This window comes from Diorhabda sublineata, chromosome 3 (genome assembly GCF_026230105.1).
Source record: "Diorhabda sublineata isolate icDioSubl1.1 chromosome 3, icDioSubl1.1, whole genome shotgun sequence".
NCBI classification, from domain to species: Eukaryota; Metazoa; Arthropoda; class Insecta; order Coleoptera; family Chrysomelidae; genus Diorhabda; species Diorhabda sublineata.
Window position 1 is genome coordinate 12,705,506 of NC_079476.1, and position 17,318 is coordinate 12,722,823.

Below are 17,318 nucleotides of genomic sequence, written 5' to 3' on the forward strand. Positions count from 1 at the left end.
ATAATCATTTCTACTACTTATTAAAATCACATAATGAGGAAGAAAATTTACAACATATAAAATATTGTTTTTATTCCTTTGCTATTTTATGTATAATAACTGAAGTTGAGTATCAATTTAAGGCATTTTCATCCCAGGAAATTTTTTTCCTTCTTTCAAAAAACTTTAATAATATATTTTTCTCCAACTCGGATTTGAAATAATGGTTATGCATATTCATAAGCTTATTCCCAACTATGAACTGTACTTATATCCATGCATGTACAATTTTTTATCCAATCTTGCCTTTTTCTATGAACTTGGTAGTTCAAATGCCAAAGCATTTCTAGTAAGATTTTTCAGCTTTCTCAATTTTTTTGCATTTTTATCTATTAAATTGCTTTTTGCAGTTTTCCAAAAGTGATTTTTATTTTGAAGTAACAAATTTAGGTTTTCATAAGAAAATTGGAGCGTTGAATATTTTGCATATGAGAAAATAATTTTGATGATGTTATGTTCTCTATGATCAGAAAGTTACAGAAATTAATAAAACTTGTATGTGCAAATTTCTTTCCAACATGACTTGCTTTTCCTCTTTCTTGTTATGTTGGGGAAAATTGTGCACAATCTCTTCATATTTATTTATTAGAGAAAACAATTGTTTATTTTATTGAATACAGCTCGCAATTTATCACTAAGGCAACGTATACTTTTTCTATACATCTCTGTATTAAAAGACGTTTTAGACTTCTGCAGAGAGTCCCTTATCTTTTGGTGATCTTTTGCACATGAATTGAATAATGTACAATTACGAGTACTTGTGCCTATATTTGAAAGATATTTCATATAGGTTTATAGTGGTTCATTCAAAATTTTCAAAACTTTTTGGTCATAACATAACATGTATATTCATAAACGGAATTGAAGTATTTTGTTTTTTTATCTCTATGGAACCCTATTTATTCTGAGTTTTATTTGGAAACTAATTAAAAATATAGAAACATTCCATATTATATTTCTCTAGCCCTTGTACTAGCGAAGTTAATAATTTTGTATTTATGATTTCCCTATGATCAAATTTGAAATATTCGCCATAGTACATACCTTATGAAAAATGGCAATAAATTGCTACCGAGAAATAAATCCCAAAATTGCTAGAAAATTAAAAGTACTTCACATGAGATCTTGCTTCCTATTTTAACAAGAGAATATTGGTGCATTTGAAATATTGTTCATGATTTTTTTCTTCAATCTTACATCTCCCCACTAATTAAAGGTAATACAAACTACTGTTCTATGTCAAATAGGGCACCAATGGAAATTTTTAGAAGCTTTTCATGATATGCACGAAGTTGAAAGTCATAAAATTTCAATTAGATATTCTTTAACGTATCGTGCTTAAGTAGTTTTATGTTCAATACTTTCCAGATTGATCAATAGCTCCAAGCACAGATACATTGGCTCATTTTCTAGTTGCCCACGGCAACAAATAGCTCCATTAATTGATCTAAATTTATACTGGGAAATACTTGAGAACATTAAATGATATTATTCTTATCAATTGCCTCGAAGTTTTTCTTGTTTCTCAGAATAAATAGGCAAATAAGATTATTTATAATAATTTTCATACTTTTGATAAATCAGAGGTTAGTTAACACATTAAAAGTAATTACTTTGATGCTAACGAATTATAAGATGTAAAATATCAATCAGAAATTGTTAAAAAAATTATACATGTGAATGGGTAAGTACAGGAACAGTGTGAACTATTTTGATTTAGTTGTTTTGCTTTTCATTCCTAACATGGCAGTTACTGGACCATGTCCTCTTCAATCCTGCTCTTTGGATCTACACACCAGCTTCAGTGCAAAGTCGGCTCTATTCATATTTAGCGACTGAATTTTTATCTGACACCCAAATATATTCCAACGTTAGAAGAGTGTCTACTGTGCTCCAGACAGTTCATACGTTGAAATATTATTACTGGGTCGTAAGTCCGAGAGCAAAAAGCGGTATATCGCCCAAGGGATTAGGTAAGAATTGTTTACTATAGTTACATAACCATGATCTGTCTTTTACTTATTTATGTTGCTGAAATGAATTAAAATATTTGCTGTGGAGAAACTGTTGAACTTTGAACATCAAAATAAAAGACTATTTCCTGGGTACATGAGGACTTATTATATCGTCTCCGACAATATTGCTTACCTAATTCCTGTTTTGACGCATTTGTTTTCCATTGTATTATATAGACAGCCTCAAATAGTTCCAACAAAAGGTAATTAAATATTGAAGATATAATCTGCTTGTGATTTATTATCTCAATCACGTTATTCATTATGTACACTTTTTTCTTACTGCCATTGGACGTTTGTAATAAGATCGAATATTAAAAACAAATGCCATACATATTAGGGAGTTTATGATATGTATGTAATGTATGGAAGCTCTTATATTAAAGAGATTGAGGAGAACACTGGAAATTACTTAATCTTCTATCTAATAAGTCCCACATGTGTGCAATTGGGAATTCAGAGATCTTGGGGGTTGAGGTAAGATGTGAATTTGAGCCAGGTCGAAATAATCCAAGGTTTGCCAGTTGGACATTGAAGTGTGCTAAGGTAACGAATCAGATGAGGTTTAAGTATGTCTTAAATGTATCAAGGTGCTTGCTATTACCATTGACAAACACAAAGACCATGACATTGAACCATAAGTAATGGCAGCCCGTACTATAATTCCAACAATGCCAAGTATATGCTTTTTAACAAAAACGTAAGGGTTAGACTCACCAGTTAAAGGTAACGGCAAACAAGGTCAGTATAAAAAGGTCCCAACTTTCTTATCCATCTATTAACACTTCACATTGTGAACATTGGAAGGACCCTTTCCTTTTCTGCAAACTAATGAGTTACTATTGCACTTGTAGATGAAAAACAATCTCTTAAAGCTTGGGTGACAATCTCGGCCCTGGTTATCGGGCTCACCCATTCTATTCCTTTGGCTTTTCGTACTGGGCCATTTCGCTGTCTGATAACATTTGACAATAGTATCCACTCTCCTAATTATTCTACAAGCATTTTTGAGGAATTGCCACACTCCATGTATGATAAACTTATAAATTCTTCTAAAGCATCGTTTAAAACTACAATACAATTCCGAATTCTGATATTGGGACAAAAAATAATTGATTAAAATAAGAATCTTCAACTGATAACGTTGAAATTCTATTTTTTGAAAGAAAATAATATTTAGTGGGCTTATGTATCTAACCTTGTGAAAAACTTTACTAATGTTTAAAAAATGAATACTTTATTTATGATAAGTACTGTTCCATGAAGCTTCTGTAATATAGTCAAAAATCTAATTTCTGATGTATCCATTCCTCTGTCTTTTTGAGGAAACTTTTTGATGTAACATGTTTTATAATTAGTCTTACTTCAGCAACATTATGATTGGACTTTACATCGAATAGAACCTAATTATTGATTGATTGATTACAGTTTCTAAATCTCGATTGTATTGACCTTTTTATTCCCCTTTACTTTTTCGTGAATTATTTGGTATTTTTTTTTAATTCAAAATTTATTTCATACCACATAAATTGTCTTTATGAATATTCAGTCATTTTATTATTCCAGACGGTCCCAGGCCAGCACAGAAGGATATCTTAGCTATACGTTCCTATATTCTTTTGTTCCTGAAGCAGCTGATAATGGTCGGTAACGGAGTTAAAGATGACGAGTTACAAAGTATCTTGAACTACCTCACAACAATTAATGAAGACGAAAACTTGCATGATGTGTTACAAATGCTTATATCACTTATGTCTGAACATCCATCATCCATGGTTCCTGCTTTCGATACAAAGTGCGGCGTCAGAACTATTTTTAAATTGTTAGCTTCAGAAAGCCAGCTTATTCGCCTCCAAGCGTTGAAGCTACTTGGATTTTTCTTGAGTCGGAGCACTCATAAACGTAAATATGATGTAATGAGTCCCTACAATCTATACACATTATTAGCTGAAAGGTAAGAATCTCCTAGTTGTATTTTAAGATAGTATGGTAAATATTCCAGAAAGTTCTATTAATGAATAATACATATAATTCAAAATTTATGAAATTTTTTTTCAAAAACAGTTTAAAAATAATTTCACATTACAATTATAATAATGTAATATGAGATTTATTTATTCTGCTGTTTACTGAAAAATCTTCACTTTTTGTACATTCCTTGATTATTTCAGGCTTTTAAGTGATAAAAATGCAAATCGATGGATATTTTGATATTTATAGTTCGTATTCTCAACACGAAATAACTTAATAAAAACATATACTTTTCTTTCTCCCTACCAAATGTACAGTCTGCCTGACCTAATTGCCATGTGTGGCCCAAGTGAAAGATATATGAGTTTTACTTAAGGATGATATCATAATCGCTATACATCCAAATTCTAGCGATTATGAAGATAAAAATCTGTTCTTTGTCGTACTTATAAATGAGCTATATGCTTAATCTCAAAATTTACTCCATGAACTCTTTAATATTCTGCGATTTTCTTTATTTCTACTATGAAATCCACTGGCTGCAAAATCCAGTTTATTTGGATGCCCAGTCACTTTAGCAACAACTTGACTGATTCGCTGTCCACTTGAGATCAGCAAAACCCTTTCTTGGTTTAGTTGAATGTATAGTTATTACATCTCTATTTATTGTGCTTGTAAGATAAATTCTGCAGAGATGAATGGAAACACCTGGTAAAAGACAAGTAAAGGCACATTTTAATATGCCTGCGAATGCCACTGGTGCTTAGAGGAAGAAGAACCTACAGACCAAGTCATCAGTTAGAGGCTCAAACACTAGGAGAAGCCTCATAGGATGCATTCTGGTATTAAATAATTCAAGCCAAGGTGTCTGATTAGCTTTTCAATAAACATCGGCTTTTAATATTTTTAAGTGGGACACGACGAGCGTTTCAGAAGGCCTATAACCGCAACGGTCCCTGACCACCCACTAACCTAACTATGAACTGTACCATCGTTAACTTATATCACTTTTTAGGTTACTGTTGAATGAAGATACTTTATCTTTGCCAACGTATAACGTGCTATATGAAATTATGACAGAACACATCAGCCAACAAATATTATACACTCGGCATCCTGAACCAGAATCCCATTTTAGATTGGAGAATCCTAGTAAGTTAAATCATTTCAAATATTTTACTTAAAGGAAAACGCTTCTTTCAAAAGTTTTTTATCAGTCCAAGACTATTGTTTGTACTAACTTATAGGCTCATATTTATTGGATAGTCCCAAAGAAATGTTGTATTAACTGTTACAATGATGCTGTTACTATAAGTATACGACTAAATAAAATCATAATTATTGTCTTCATTTCTTCAGGAACTCATATGTTTCACTAAAAAACACATATCCAACTAAATATCAATGAATCAAAAACAAAGCAACAAATATTTGTCGTATTTTTTAACACACTCTAAAAATTGACTAAATTCATTTTTAATTTGTTAACTAATAAGATTTTTTCATTTTTAATTTCTTGAAAACTACTTTATTTTTAAACCATTCTGGCAAAACACAAGAGTTTACGTATTTGTATTATTGTCATACAAAAATTGTTATTTTGTTTTACTCGGAAGTTATCAAAATATAACAAAGTAGGGTCAAAGAGGAACAGTTCATTGTAATTTCTCATGACATCTATTGAAATTTACACTGGTCTATTTTAGGGATAATGAAGTTGGTTAAAGATTTTACATTAATATTTCTATGTTGCTCAAAATGTTTTTCAGTACTGTATAATAAAAAACAAGTTCATAATAATAACACATTGAAATTTACACAAGAATTTAGATTTTACTTACATTCACATTCGAATAAAAAGGGAATAAGAATAATCCTATTTGATTTTGATTTGAAAAGCATTAATCCTGTTAAAATCACTATATGGCAGTATGGTTCAAAAATTAAACTTAGTTGAAGGTCAAAACTATTTGTGTTATAAGATTATTGTAGAAATAATGAACCAAACATTTAAGTTCAATAATATGGCAACAGTTATATATTTTTAAAAAGGTATATACAACAAATAATTATAACGCATCAATGTAAAATTCTTTTTTAGTGATCCTGAAAGTAGTAGCTACTCTTATTCGGCAATCAAAGCAAACAGAACAACTGTTGGATGTAAAGAAACTGTTTTTATCAGATATGACTTTATTATGTAATAATAATAGGGAGAATAGAAGAACAGTTTTGCAAATGTCAGTATGGCAAGAATGGTTGATTGCTATGGCTTACATTCATCCAAAAAACACTGAAGAACAAAAACTTTCTGATATGGTATATTCTTTATTCAGGATGCTTCTTCATCATGCAATAAAATATGAATATGGGGGCTGGCGAGTCTGGGTTGATACACTGGCTATCGTACATTCCAAAGTAAGTTAATTTTTCAAATTTTTATCTCTGTATATCTACTCTCAGAGTGGTAAAAAAAAATCTACCACTATGTGATCAAATTAGTAAAAAATATATCATAATATTTTGATGAAAACGTTTTTTAATGTAAATTTGAGTTGTGATTTGTGGTGATAACAATAACTTTACAAAAACTTGACATCAAACATAATGAGAGCAAAATGAAAACAAATTGCAAAACATCGCTTCCAATTAAGATTTGAATGAAAGCCTGGTGGGTATGATTCCGTTTCTCATTTAAAACTGGGCTACTGTAATTTTGAAGGAGTCAACCAAACATGCTCAACTGGGTTTAGGTATGTCTATGACTTATGTTATGTACTTAACGGCTGTCATGGCTAGTGAGCTCCTTATAACCGAATCCAATCGAGCTTCAAAACTCACACCACTTCGCTCTATTACTAAACCGTCTCCATAACTTACTCTAAAAAATGATGTTAAAAGAATCGGACTCACCTCTCCAGAAAATTCTTTTCTTTTCCCAAACTTTCATATTCCTTAGCCATTATAAGGCATTCATCTCGAAGGTATCTATGTAACTCTATATTAACTGCAGGACTCTCTATCAGCCTAGAGATTTTAATAAGGTTTTTATTATTTATTATGTTTCTTATAAATTTACTAAAAATATAGAAAAAAATGATCACACCCCTATAGAATTACCAAACAAAAGAAATCTGTTTCAATGAGATACAGTGAAAATAATCTTTAAATATATCACCATCTCATCTATTTCATTATGATAATGTAGGTGAGTGGATGTTTTTGCTTTTTATATACCAGAACTATAGAATAAGCTGTAATTTACAGTATTTCTGAGCATTTTCATAGAAAATTCCAGCTACCTGTTTAAAAAAATATAAGAAATCTTTGTATCATATTGTTGATATATTCTACATTTGTTTTGACTCTACAGGCCCTAGAAAAATTATAGCATTATTTGTTATTTGGCTAACACTTTCAATGAGAACCTTTTCATTTAATGGCTCAATTTTCTTCCCGTCCAATATTTCTGTATAGAGTTATTTCTACCGATTAATAGATTGATAGTTTTTTTAGATGAACATTCATTCCACATTGCAGTCTCTTGTTTTACTTTTGAATTTAAGCAACTTGCCAACATAAATAAGATAATTTTGATATATTTTTAGGTTTCTTATGAAGAATTTAAACTTCAATTTGCTCAAATGTATGAACGATATGAAATGCATAGGGCAGATAATATAACTGACCCTTTAGTAAGACAACAGCATCCTATCAGTACAATTTCTGGTTGGCATGAATCAGGACCCAATGGATGTCACTCAGAAAATGAAAGATGGCAACATTCCAGAGTCTCCCTTCAAGAAATTGAACTTAATGAGAATGATAAATCAGAACAAGTATGTAGTTGTGATTACAATTCTACTTTATCGGATGGCAGCCCCGTGTCTTATATTGTTAAGCATGAAGATAGTGAGTTAGTGTCTTTAGACTCCAGGACTAGTGACATATTTAGTGACGGTAAAATCAGTAAAGAATCCCCATATTCACAAGATTCTCCGGTTAAAGTAGATGATGGGGGAAGTGGAGATTCTCCAATCTGTAATGGTTTACATACAGAGAGCAGTCCCAGTTTTGGTAGTCCGGTCAAAATATCAAACGAAAAAAGCGAAGTAATTGAAGAGATCCTTCAAGAAATATTGTCGAAATCGGAGAAGTTGCTAGAGGCACATTCTGAAGTTTGCTCTGATTCTAATTTGAGAAGTAATTCTCCTGTCTTGCAAGATCAGGAAATAGCTCAAGCTATCAAGGAGGTTGTGAATAACATTCCAGAAGTAGACAGGGATAAAATAAATGTGGAAGAAAAAGTAGAAGAATGTAAAACGACGATAGAGGCGGTAAATAATGAGCAAGATCGATCTCTTCCTAGTTTTAAAAATGAAAGTTCAAATCCTGAAAGAGAAATTCCGGATAGTGATTTATCTGAGAGGTAAGGGTTAACAGATTTATTCTATTAATGCATACATAAAATAAAATTAATTGGACTGTTGTGGGGTTTTGATAATAAAATACCAAAATATATGCCTTTTTAATACTCTGAGTTTTGGAAATCGCATATAAATACATAAATATTAAAAATTACAATACTTAACGAGAATTGAGGTATTATAATAAATATCTTACAACCACTTGATGTGGAACTAATTTTGTTAATAATATTAATGCATAATAATACATTAACAAGAGTAGTACCTATAGACTTACTTCAATAAGGCGAAATTGCAATTGTGATTTGGCCTATAAGATCTTGTGGGACAATATGGTTCTTACAGATAAAACCAAACTACCTTCACCTAAAACCAAGAACTGGTAGAAATATGGAGTCAGACAGATCAACACACAGCTATAAAGCTAACTTTAAATGTGCCATAAAACGTTTTAAAGCAGTAGATATTAGAACAAGGATAAGCAATACACAGTTTTAAATAGTGTAAACCATTTATAAATGTACAAAAATCCAAACTGCGGTCGGGTAAAATTTGATGATATACGAAATGCTTTTAATATATCATAATTGCGAGCATTCGACAAAAATGTCAATAGAAGTCACGTTCTTCGGAAGAGATATAATAATTTTTAATTTTAAAATTATGCATTAATTTTGCATTGCAGTATCTTATGTACTAATTGTACTATCTTATTTTTAAAGTAATCGTCAATATACTATTGATCAAAATAAGGCTTTCAATAATCTTTCAAATATTTTTATATCACTAGCATATTATTAAGCGAGAATAATTATAATTTGAATAGAAACTTCGTTTCAGTGATATAGTCATGACTAGAAATTTATGAATCTAAATTCATCTGTCAGCCTCAAAATTCTATTTTTTATTGTGTTATGCTTGTTTCCACAATTTTATTTATTTTAATAACTTTCACTCAAATAAATTCTGAATACAGAATTATTATCCAGATTGTAAGAACCTTTTACTTAAATCCAATTCTTACCGGAGAATGTAGAAAATACCATATTCATATCTAACCAGTCTTGTATCTTAAATCAGATTTTCAACATTTGAGCTATAATATTCGAAAGACACATATTTGCTCTATTTATTATTCATTAATTTTTTAAAGGTACCTAACACCAACTGATGAAATCGTAGAAAAGAAAGAAACTGAAATAGAATCTACAGAGAAGACTGACAAGTGTGATGATGAATTAAGAACTGTTAAAAGTGTTATAAAACAGAATGAAGACGTTAAAAGTGACGTTGTTGTTGATGAAAATATTAGTGATAAAGTAGTACTTTTAAAAAATAATTCTGAAGCTGTGCCAATTGTTGAAAATAGTGCTGTGTCCGTAGAATTAGAGCCGTCCAAAAAAGAATCTAGTCTAGGAGAAGCAGCAATTGTTCAGTCTAGTGATAATGATTCTAAATTAGCAGATGGCGCTGAAACTGAAGTGCCTCAGGTTGAAAATATATCAACGATTTCACAATACTGTGATCCTAGTCATTATGATGCTTCTAATAATGCAATTACTACAGATATTGTTGTTACAAATGTAGAAACACCAATCACCAATCAAACTGAAAGTCCACAAAATGTAGTTGACGAAATAAAAAGAAGAGTTAGTTTACCAACATGCCATATTGAAAATCCGATTGGAGACTATAATAGGGGATCTAGTAATCAAACCTTATCGCCACAAAAGAGACCCAGAAGTGCTTCAACATCTACCCAAGTTGATCCGAATCTATTTGGTAAGCTAAATAATAGATCAACCCGCCAAAATTTTCAAAAATCTGTCTATTTAGCTGAGAACAATAATTTTTTCCTATTTTTAATTTATTTCTTGTATTATATCCTATATCGCTGTAAAAAGTTACAACTATCTCGATATACTCTTGACTATATATTCAAATTGTTTTTCAACTAGGTCAAACTTCTATAATGCACCCAGCCACATTTATCCCTACTCTCTTTCAGATATTTCAGTGTACCTCCTCAACTATTCATCATCTTATCTACTTGTTGGCCTTTCTACTTTTGGTTTCCATTTTGTTATTTTCCTCACTGCTGCATTGCTTATTGCCATATGTCATTTGTATCATTTTTTCATCAAATTTACACAGTTTTTTTTAAACTAAATTTAATGTTTTAGTCTGTATGTTATCACACATTTTGATCTTTTTACTTATTTGTTGATATGTATTTGGAAAAATGAGTTATTTTGATTTCTAACTTAATATCCACTATTCTATATAATTTCTATACAATTAAATGTTCCATCTTCTATCTCTAGTCTTGTGGTTCTGATTTTCTTATTTTCCACAATGCATGTACGTGGTTTAAAATGATTTTCAGCCCTTTTTTTCTCTTCTCTAACATTTCAAAGTTATTTTTTTCTTTGGGTCCAAACTGTATTATCGTATATGCAATAACCAGTACACATTTCGTGACAGTGCCCTACTGTAGCAGACATTTTTATAGTTATTGTTTGGATTCTGACTTTTTTAAAGTCGTGTCTGTTAATCTTATAAGTTTTCATGCTGTTTTTAATTTATACATCTTCTATTAATTATTATCTTATTGTATCAAAATATGATATTTTTATTATATTCATTACTTTTTCCTGATATTTGTATTATGATGGATATTTCATATGTTTTTCGGTTTTTTTCTCCATATGCTGTGTTCATATTTCTTAAATTATTGCTGTTAATCGTTGTTTATAATTATGATATTTCTTTGAAGGATCCCCTTATTTTAATATTTTGGGATTGTAAACCCATTCTTCCAGTATCTATTCTCGTTCCGAGATGCTTTAACACTTATGCACTACTTCTGTAACTACATGCTGATGTTCATTATAAAACTCACTACTACCTCATACTCTGCTACTTTTTGTAATTTTGTGTTTCTTGAGTCAATCTTGTTCTGTATGGTATTAATATATGTACGAGGGCTGCTACTTGAGTTTGAGATATGTCAACACTGACGTGGATATATTAAATCCGACATTACCATTATAAAGTTTGACATTTTAAATGGTGAACGTACTCAGTATCGATAAACTCGCTTCGACTTTTGGTAATGATGGAACATCTCGTCTCATCGTATTGAGCATCGTTTTCCGTATTCAATCGTAGTCGCACATACATTCAATATTGCATGAACATTCACCTGTCAGAAAGATTTGTTCGCGTTGCATACCGCATAATTTCCCAATCGCTCAAAACAAAGCTCGTGTTGATTGGTTCAAAGAAATGCTGATAAAATTCAATTGCGGTGCTTCAAACGACGTCTATAGGATAGTGACAGATGATGAATCATGGATGTATGCATATAAACTCCAAACTAAACAACAATCGACTGTATCGTTCTTTCAAGACGAGCCAAATTCAACAAAAATTTTATGCGCATGAATGGTACAACAGCATTTGTGCATTTGTATGTCAGAAGTGTTCGAAAGAATCAGGAAAACCAATCGCAGAAGCCGAATCATTGTCCACCACGACCATGCGAACTCTACATCAGTTCAAACAAAAACGTTTTTGAACAGTAAAATATCGAATTGATATTTTCTCCCGTCGTACAGTCCTTATTTAGTACCCAATGATTTATTCTTATTTCCGCAGATGAAAAATAAATTGAGAGGTCAATATTTTTCTATACCTGAAGAAGCGGTTGCTGCGTTCAAATCACATGTTCTGGAATACTTCGACAATTGGTGCAAATGCATGCAAAAGTGTATTGATCTTGATGGAGAATATTTTTAAAAACAATAAAGCTCAGGATAGAAATTTCAAATCTTAAGTAGCAACCTAACTGTTAGTTACATTTAAAAATAACTAGTAACAACATCATTATTTTCAAAACATTATTCTAAATTTGGATTGTTTTTTTTATAGAAATAAAGGGCTTCAGCATTATGTTGACGAAATAAATTCATTTTTTTAGGTACACAATTTGAATAATAATTTCTCCTTCAAAAAAAGGTCAAAATTTCAATAAGAGTTGATATTTATTCAAAACAACAATATAGGTTGCCCGGAATCTGTTAATAATGTGGACTTTAGTTATTCATAATAAATTGATTTTAATTATGTTAATACATCGTTGTGATCCATCAATGCAATCCTTGTAGAAATCAGAATTGCGTAGATTTTAATAACAAATATTTTTAAATTTTTTCCTCAGAAACGAAAAGTACTAAGCCCGGACTATCAAGACCCATGTTCAGTCCTGGACCTACAAGACCACCATTCAGAATACCCGAATTTAAGTGGTCTTACATTCACCAACGTCTATTATCTGATGTACTTTTCTCGCTAGAAACTGACATACAAGTTTGGAGAAGCCACTCTACAAAATCTGTATTGGATTTTGTGAATAGTAGCGATAATGCAATTTTTGTTGTCAACACTGTTCACTTGATCTCACAATTAGCAGATAACCTCATCATTGCTTGTGGGGGTCTCCTCCCATTATTGGCTTCAGCTACTTCACCGAATGTGAGTATTGAATGTAAACTTATTCAATATTATTTAAATTACTGAAAAAAGTTTGGGATATAGGTTATAGGACATATAATTTGTTTTTTTTTATAGAGCGAACTCGATGTGATTGAACCAACTCAAGGAATGCCAATAGAGGTAGCTGTCAGTTTCCTCCAAAGACTTGTCAATATGGCGGACGTACTAATATTCGCTAGCTCTTTAAATTTTAGTGAGTTAGAAGCAGAGAAGAATATGTCTAGTGGAGGAATTCTTAGGCAGTGTTTGAGATTGGTTGGTATAGAATAATGTTTCACTTCTTTGCTTATTAATAGATTAGAGTTTAGTTTGATGTTTGAAATAACTACATAATAATGTTTACATTTCACATTTTCGCGATCGTTGAAAAATAAATGTGGGCATTTCTGTACGAGCAAGTATTCTGGTTTTCGTTTCTATACTTTTCAATGTTGTTAAATCATTTTGTCTATTGTGGGGTCTCATCATCTTGATACGTCGATTATGGGGATTAGATTTAAAGGAAAAATGATATTTATATTACTTGTAGTATTTTAAAGTATTTTATTATGTACATATAGCAAACAAAAAATGCTTCATTAAATTTTCTTTCTTTATTCAGAAAGTTGCAGCACTCCCGTCATCGGTGAATATATTTTTGTATGCCTCAATTTTATCTTTTAACTTCATAAAAATTCATTCAACTCATAAATGATATAAAAGATAGGAATAGTGATTTTACAAACTGTATATCTTAAGAACTGTCTGTTATTGAAAACCGCCTGAAGAACTGGTCAGTAGTTTGTGAGTTTATCACAAACAAATCGGCTATTTAGACCATTCCACCATCTCCGATTGCTGGCAACTGCAAGAAATAAGACCTAAACTTGCAACTACTGGTTCCAGTTAGCTAGTCAAGGTAGACTTAACCAAGTCAAATAGCAGAAGTGACATTCCTCGTCTTCAGTATGGAATCACTGTATCCATTGGTGCAAACTGTGAAAACTGTTGAAAATGCTGGTAAAAGTCAAACCGCCTGGAAACTTAGAGATATAACAAAACGTTGAGATAGTTTTCTTTGAAATATGTATAAGAATATGCATGACGGCACTTATCTATCTTTCAACAATAGATTACTATATCCATTCACTTGATGTGATACTCCCATACAAAATATTTTCTTTTGTCACTTAATCAGACAGATGTTATTATTGTTGTATAGAAAGAAATATTTTTGTTTGTTTTTTGTATGATGTCTAAATAATAAAATACATTGAGATACACTATACTACATTTAAATCTAATCCATATATTCGACGCATCATTCTGATGAGTTCTTACGACAGCTCAATGTGCTGACATAATACGCCCTGCTATCTCTACAAATCTGAGGCAGGTTGATTGTGGTGTATAAATAAGTGGACTCGCGGAAAATAACTGTATCCGCAATGGTATTAAGTTTTTGTATTATTAATATATTTTATTGTTTATACTTGTCGAGATTATTTTGAAATGTCTGCTATTGGCTGCTTTGTACTATGCAGTTAAATTGTTTCCAGAAGGATTTACCAATTGATTGGTAGACAGGTTTATAAAAATGTTTCTTCCATCCTTAAAACTCAAATGAGTGTATTTATTGTCCTTAATAATACACTTCAAACTAAGTAGCTCTAATCTATAGTTATGTTTCAGTTATTTAGTTTAAACAAATTCTTTTGTTATGTGCACATTTGTAAATGAATACAAATTTAGTCAGATTTTAAATCTTTATGTTTAATAATATATTCTAACGAACTTTTTATCGAACAACCAATTTAGTTATCTAAAATTCATATGTTCACTTCATTATCATACCAGAAAGAAAAAACTAAATTTCCATAATTGGTAATATATTTAACATTTTTACCAACTAAATCTTTAATAAGTTACATAAACTTACCCAGTCTACAATTTTACAAGTAAATAAAAATATACTTTATTTATCGGCAAACCTAAGTTGAAATTTTAGAATCGTTAGTGGTATTTATTTGAATGTACTTTCTGCTATTACCACTATACCAACATTCATAATTATACTGTCTTTTTGTCGGAAGGAAAATCCTCACGTCCTTCTACCCTTTTATCGGGTATTGTCACCTATCAAATAGATATTTCTTGAAACATCCTTGACCTAATAGGGCTTGAGTCAGGTAATAGTTGACTTCCATGTTTACTCTTTCTAGCTATGTTTCTATATCTAGTATGAGTTGTCAGGTTCATCTCCCATACTTCCCAGTTTTCCACTTTCTCTGCAATATTTGTTTTAGTTGCTCCTTTATGTACTCCTTGGGCTCTCCAATGTAAGGTTCTTCGCGCGCTTTAGCAAGAAATTCTACAAGTACTATATTATGACTGGTAGACAGTCCCCCGGCGGGTAGTAATTCTTATTCGAAACTGCCTCTTTTCCTTTTTGTTTGCTTGTATTAGCTATTTTACTGCCTATTCCTTTTTAACACGCTTATATTAGCTTCACCTGTTTGTTTGTAACTCTCCTTTGAGGGTTATTATTTTGAGTATATCCCACCAATCTAATCCCGTTCACGCTGTAAAAAAATGTTTTTTTTTTGGCAAATTTTTTATAGTAATTATCATGGTAAATTTTCTTTTTACTTCGAAACAAATTCTACAGCTGTCTACCCTCTAGAGATTTACCATACTACCTGCATCAGTATTACTTTAGAATCTAACACCTTGAATTTTATCATTTTTTTCGAGAATAATTTTACATTCGTGCACCGTCTGTTGAAGATTTACAATACTAATGAGTAGAACTTGAAGAAAGACTTTATTTTTGACAATAAATCGATCTAAAAAGTGGAAAATCGATATAGTTTAAAAAACCAAAAAAACAAGCTTTCATAGCAGATTAAACTAAAATTGAAAAATAAAATAGTTTGAAAATACTAAAAAGCACATAATAATGAATGAAAAATACTGTATTATTGTGGAAAAAACGTGGATTTCGTGGTTTTCTCTTACGCACGACGCTTTTTTCATAATAATACTAGTATTTTTATTCATTTTTATTTTTAAGAGATTGATTCACATAGCCTTTAGCTACTGTAGAGTATTGACAACCACCAAGTCGTTTTAATGATAGTATATTGCTTTGGTTCCGGCAGCTCAAGATATTCAGCAATTTTACGTGGTGTATTACCGATTGTGTTTATCCCCACAACCTGTTTTATGCATTTTTCATTTCTGTAATTAAGAAATAAAGAAAGTATTCTCCGAAAAGGATTTAACGCTATGCTTGTGTCGCCAATCCATAAATTTTTGATAGGTAATTTCGTACCTTTCTTTGGATTTTAGTGGTAACAAATTATGTGTGGCAGCTTGAGCTTTTTACAAAATCTCCGGTGGAGTTCTCATATTTCATCACTTTCACTATTATCAGAAATGTTCGGATAAAATTATATTTTGTTCAAGAAATTGACAATGTAAATGACATGACATTTATTTTCATAGCATACTACTTAAGAAAACGTGTCCTATTTTTAAATAAATTGCATAATGTGCTGCCTACATTTAGGGGCATCACTCTTTCAATCCTTAATATATCTCGCTAATGCTAAAAGTTTTTATGTTTTTTAATTGACTAAATTTGTGTAAATAAACCAAATAAAGTCTTACATAAATAAAAATTTTATTGTAATTAATTAAACCAAGAAGTTCAAGTTTTCTTCTCAAAACGCACGTGTATGTTATGAGATCTCATTACATGCATGTTTTTTTAAATGTCATTTGCAAGGAATGTAACAGTGCGACTTTTGATGTTTACGGACATGAGCGTAGAAAAAATATTTTTCTCAAAAATAATAAGAGTGTCTTTAACAAATATTATTTTAAATGAATGATAAAATGAAAGTGTATGCTTCGATTGAAAATATTTTTATATGAAAAATTTTGATATTAACGTACTTGGCCAATATGATAGTCTTAAGTAGCATTTTTTACCACCTTTAATTTAGTTTCAGATCAATAGAAAAAATGTGGACAATTTTGTTCGAAATAAACTTTTTCATTTTGTATTTCCACCATATTAATGACATCCTACTGTTCTCAAATCAAGCAATGAGAATATGTATAACTATTATTTTTTTTATGACGCAATGTCTACCCTACATGTAAAGATTAAGAGCAAAATGGTTGCTATTGTAATAAGCAAAATTTGTAGAGGATGTAGAAAGCTCAGTATTCTGGGCAAGCATGATAAATAATCAAATCACAGTATGCCATATTTAGCAAATGAGAAATATGAAACAATTCATATTCCACACAATTCCCAGTT

At 30.8% G+C, this 17,318-nt stretch overlaps 1 protein-coding gene across 1 annotated transcript in view; it reads left to right on the plus strand.

Annotated features, from left to right (window-relative positions):
- LOC130440979 (neurobeachin) overlaps nt 1-17,318 on the plus strand; it is a 747,233-nt gene that overhangs the window by 465,777 nt on the left and 264,138 nt on the right. Inside the window, exons 14-21 of the mRNA XM_056774400.1 lie at nt 1,760-2,012; nt 3,621-4,008; nt 5,041-5,177; nt 6,127-6,443; nt 7,634-8,454; nt 9,606-10,234; nt 12,675-12,988; nt 13,085-13,264. Coding sequence (XP_056630378.1) covers nt 1,760-2,012; nt 3,621-4,008; nt 5,041-5,177; nt 6,127-6,443; nt 7,634-8,454; nt 9,606-10,234; nt 12,675-12,988; nt 13,085-13,264 — 3,039 coding nt within the window. The remainder of the gene's footprint in view (nt 1-1,759; nt 2,013-3,620; nt 4,009-5,040; nt 5,178-6,126; nt 6,444-7,633; nt 8,455-9,605; nt 10,235-12,674; nt 12,989-13,084; nt 13,265-17,318) is intronic.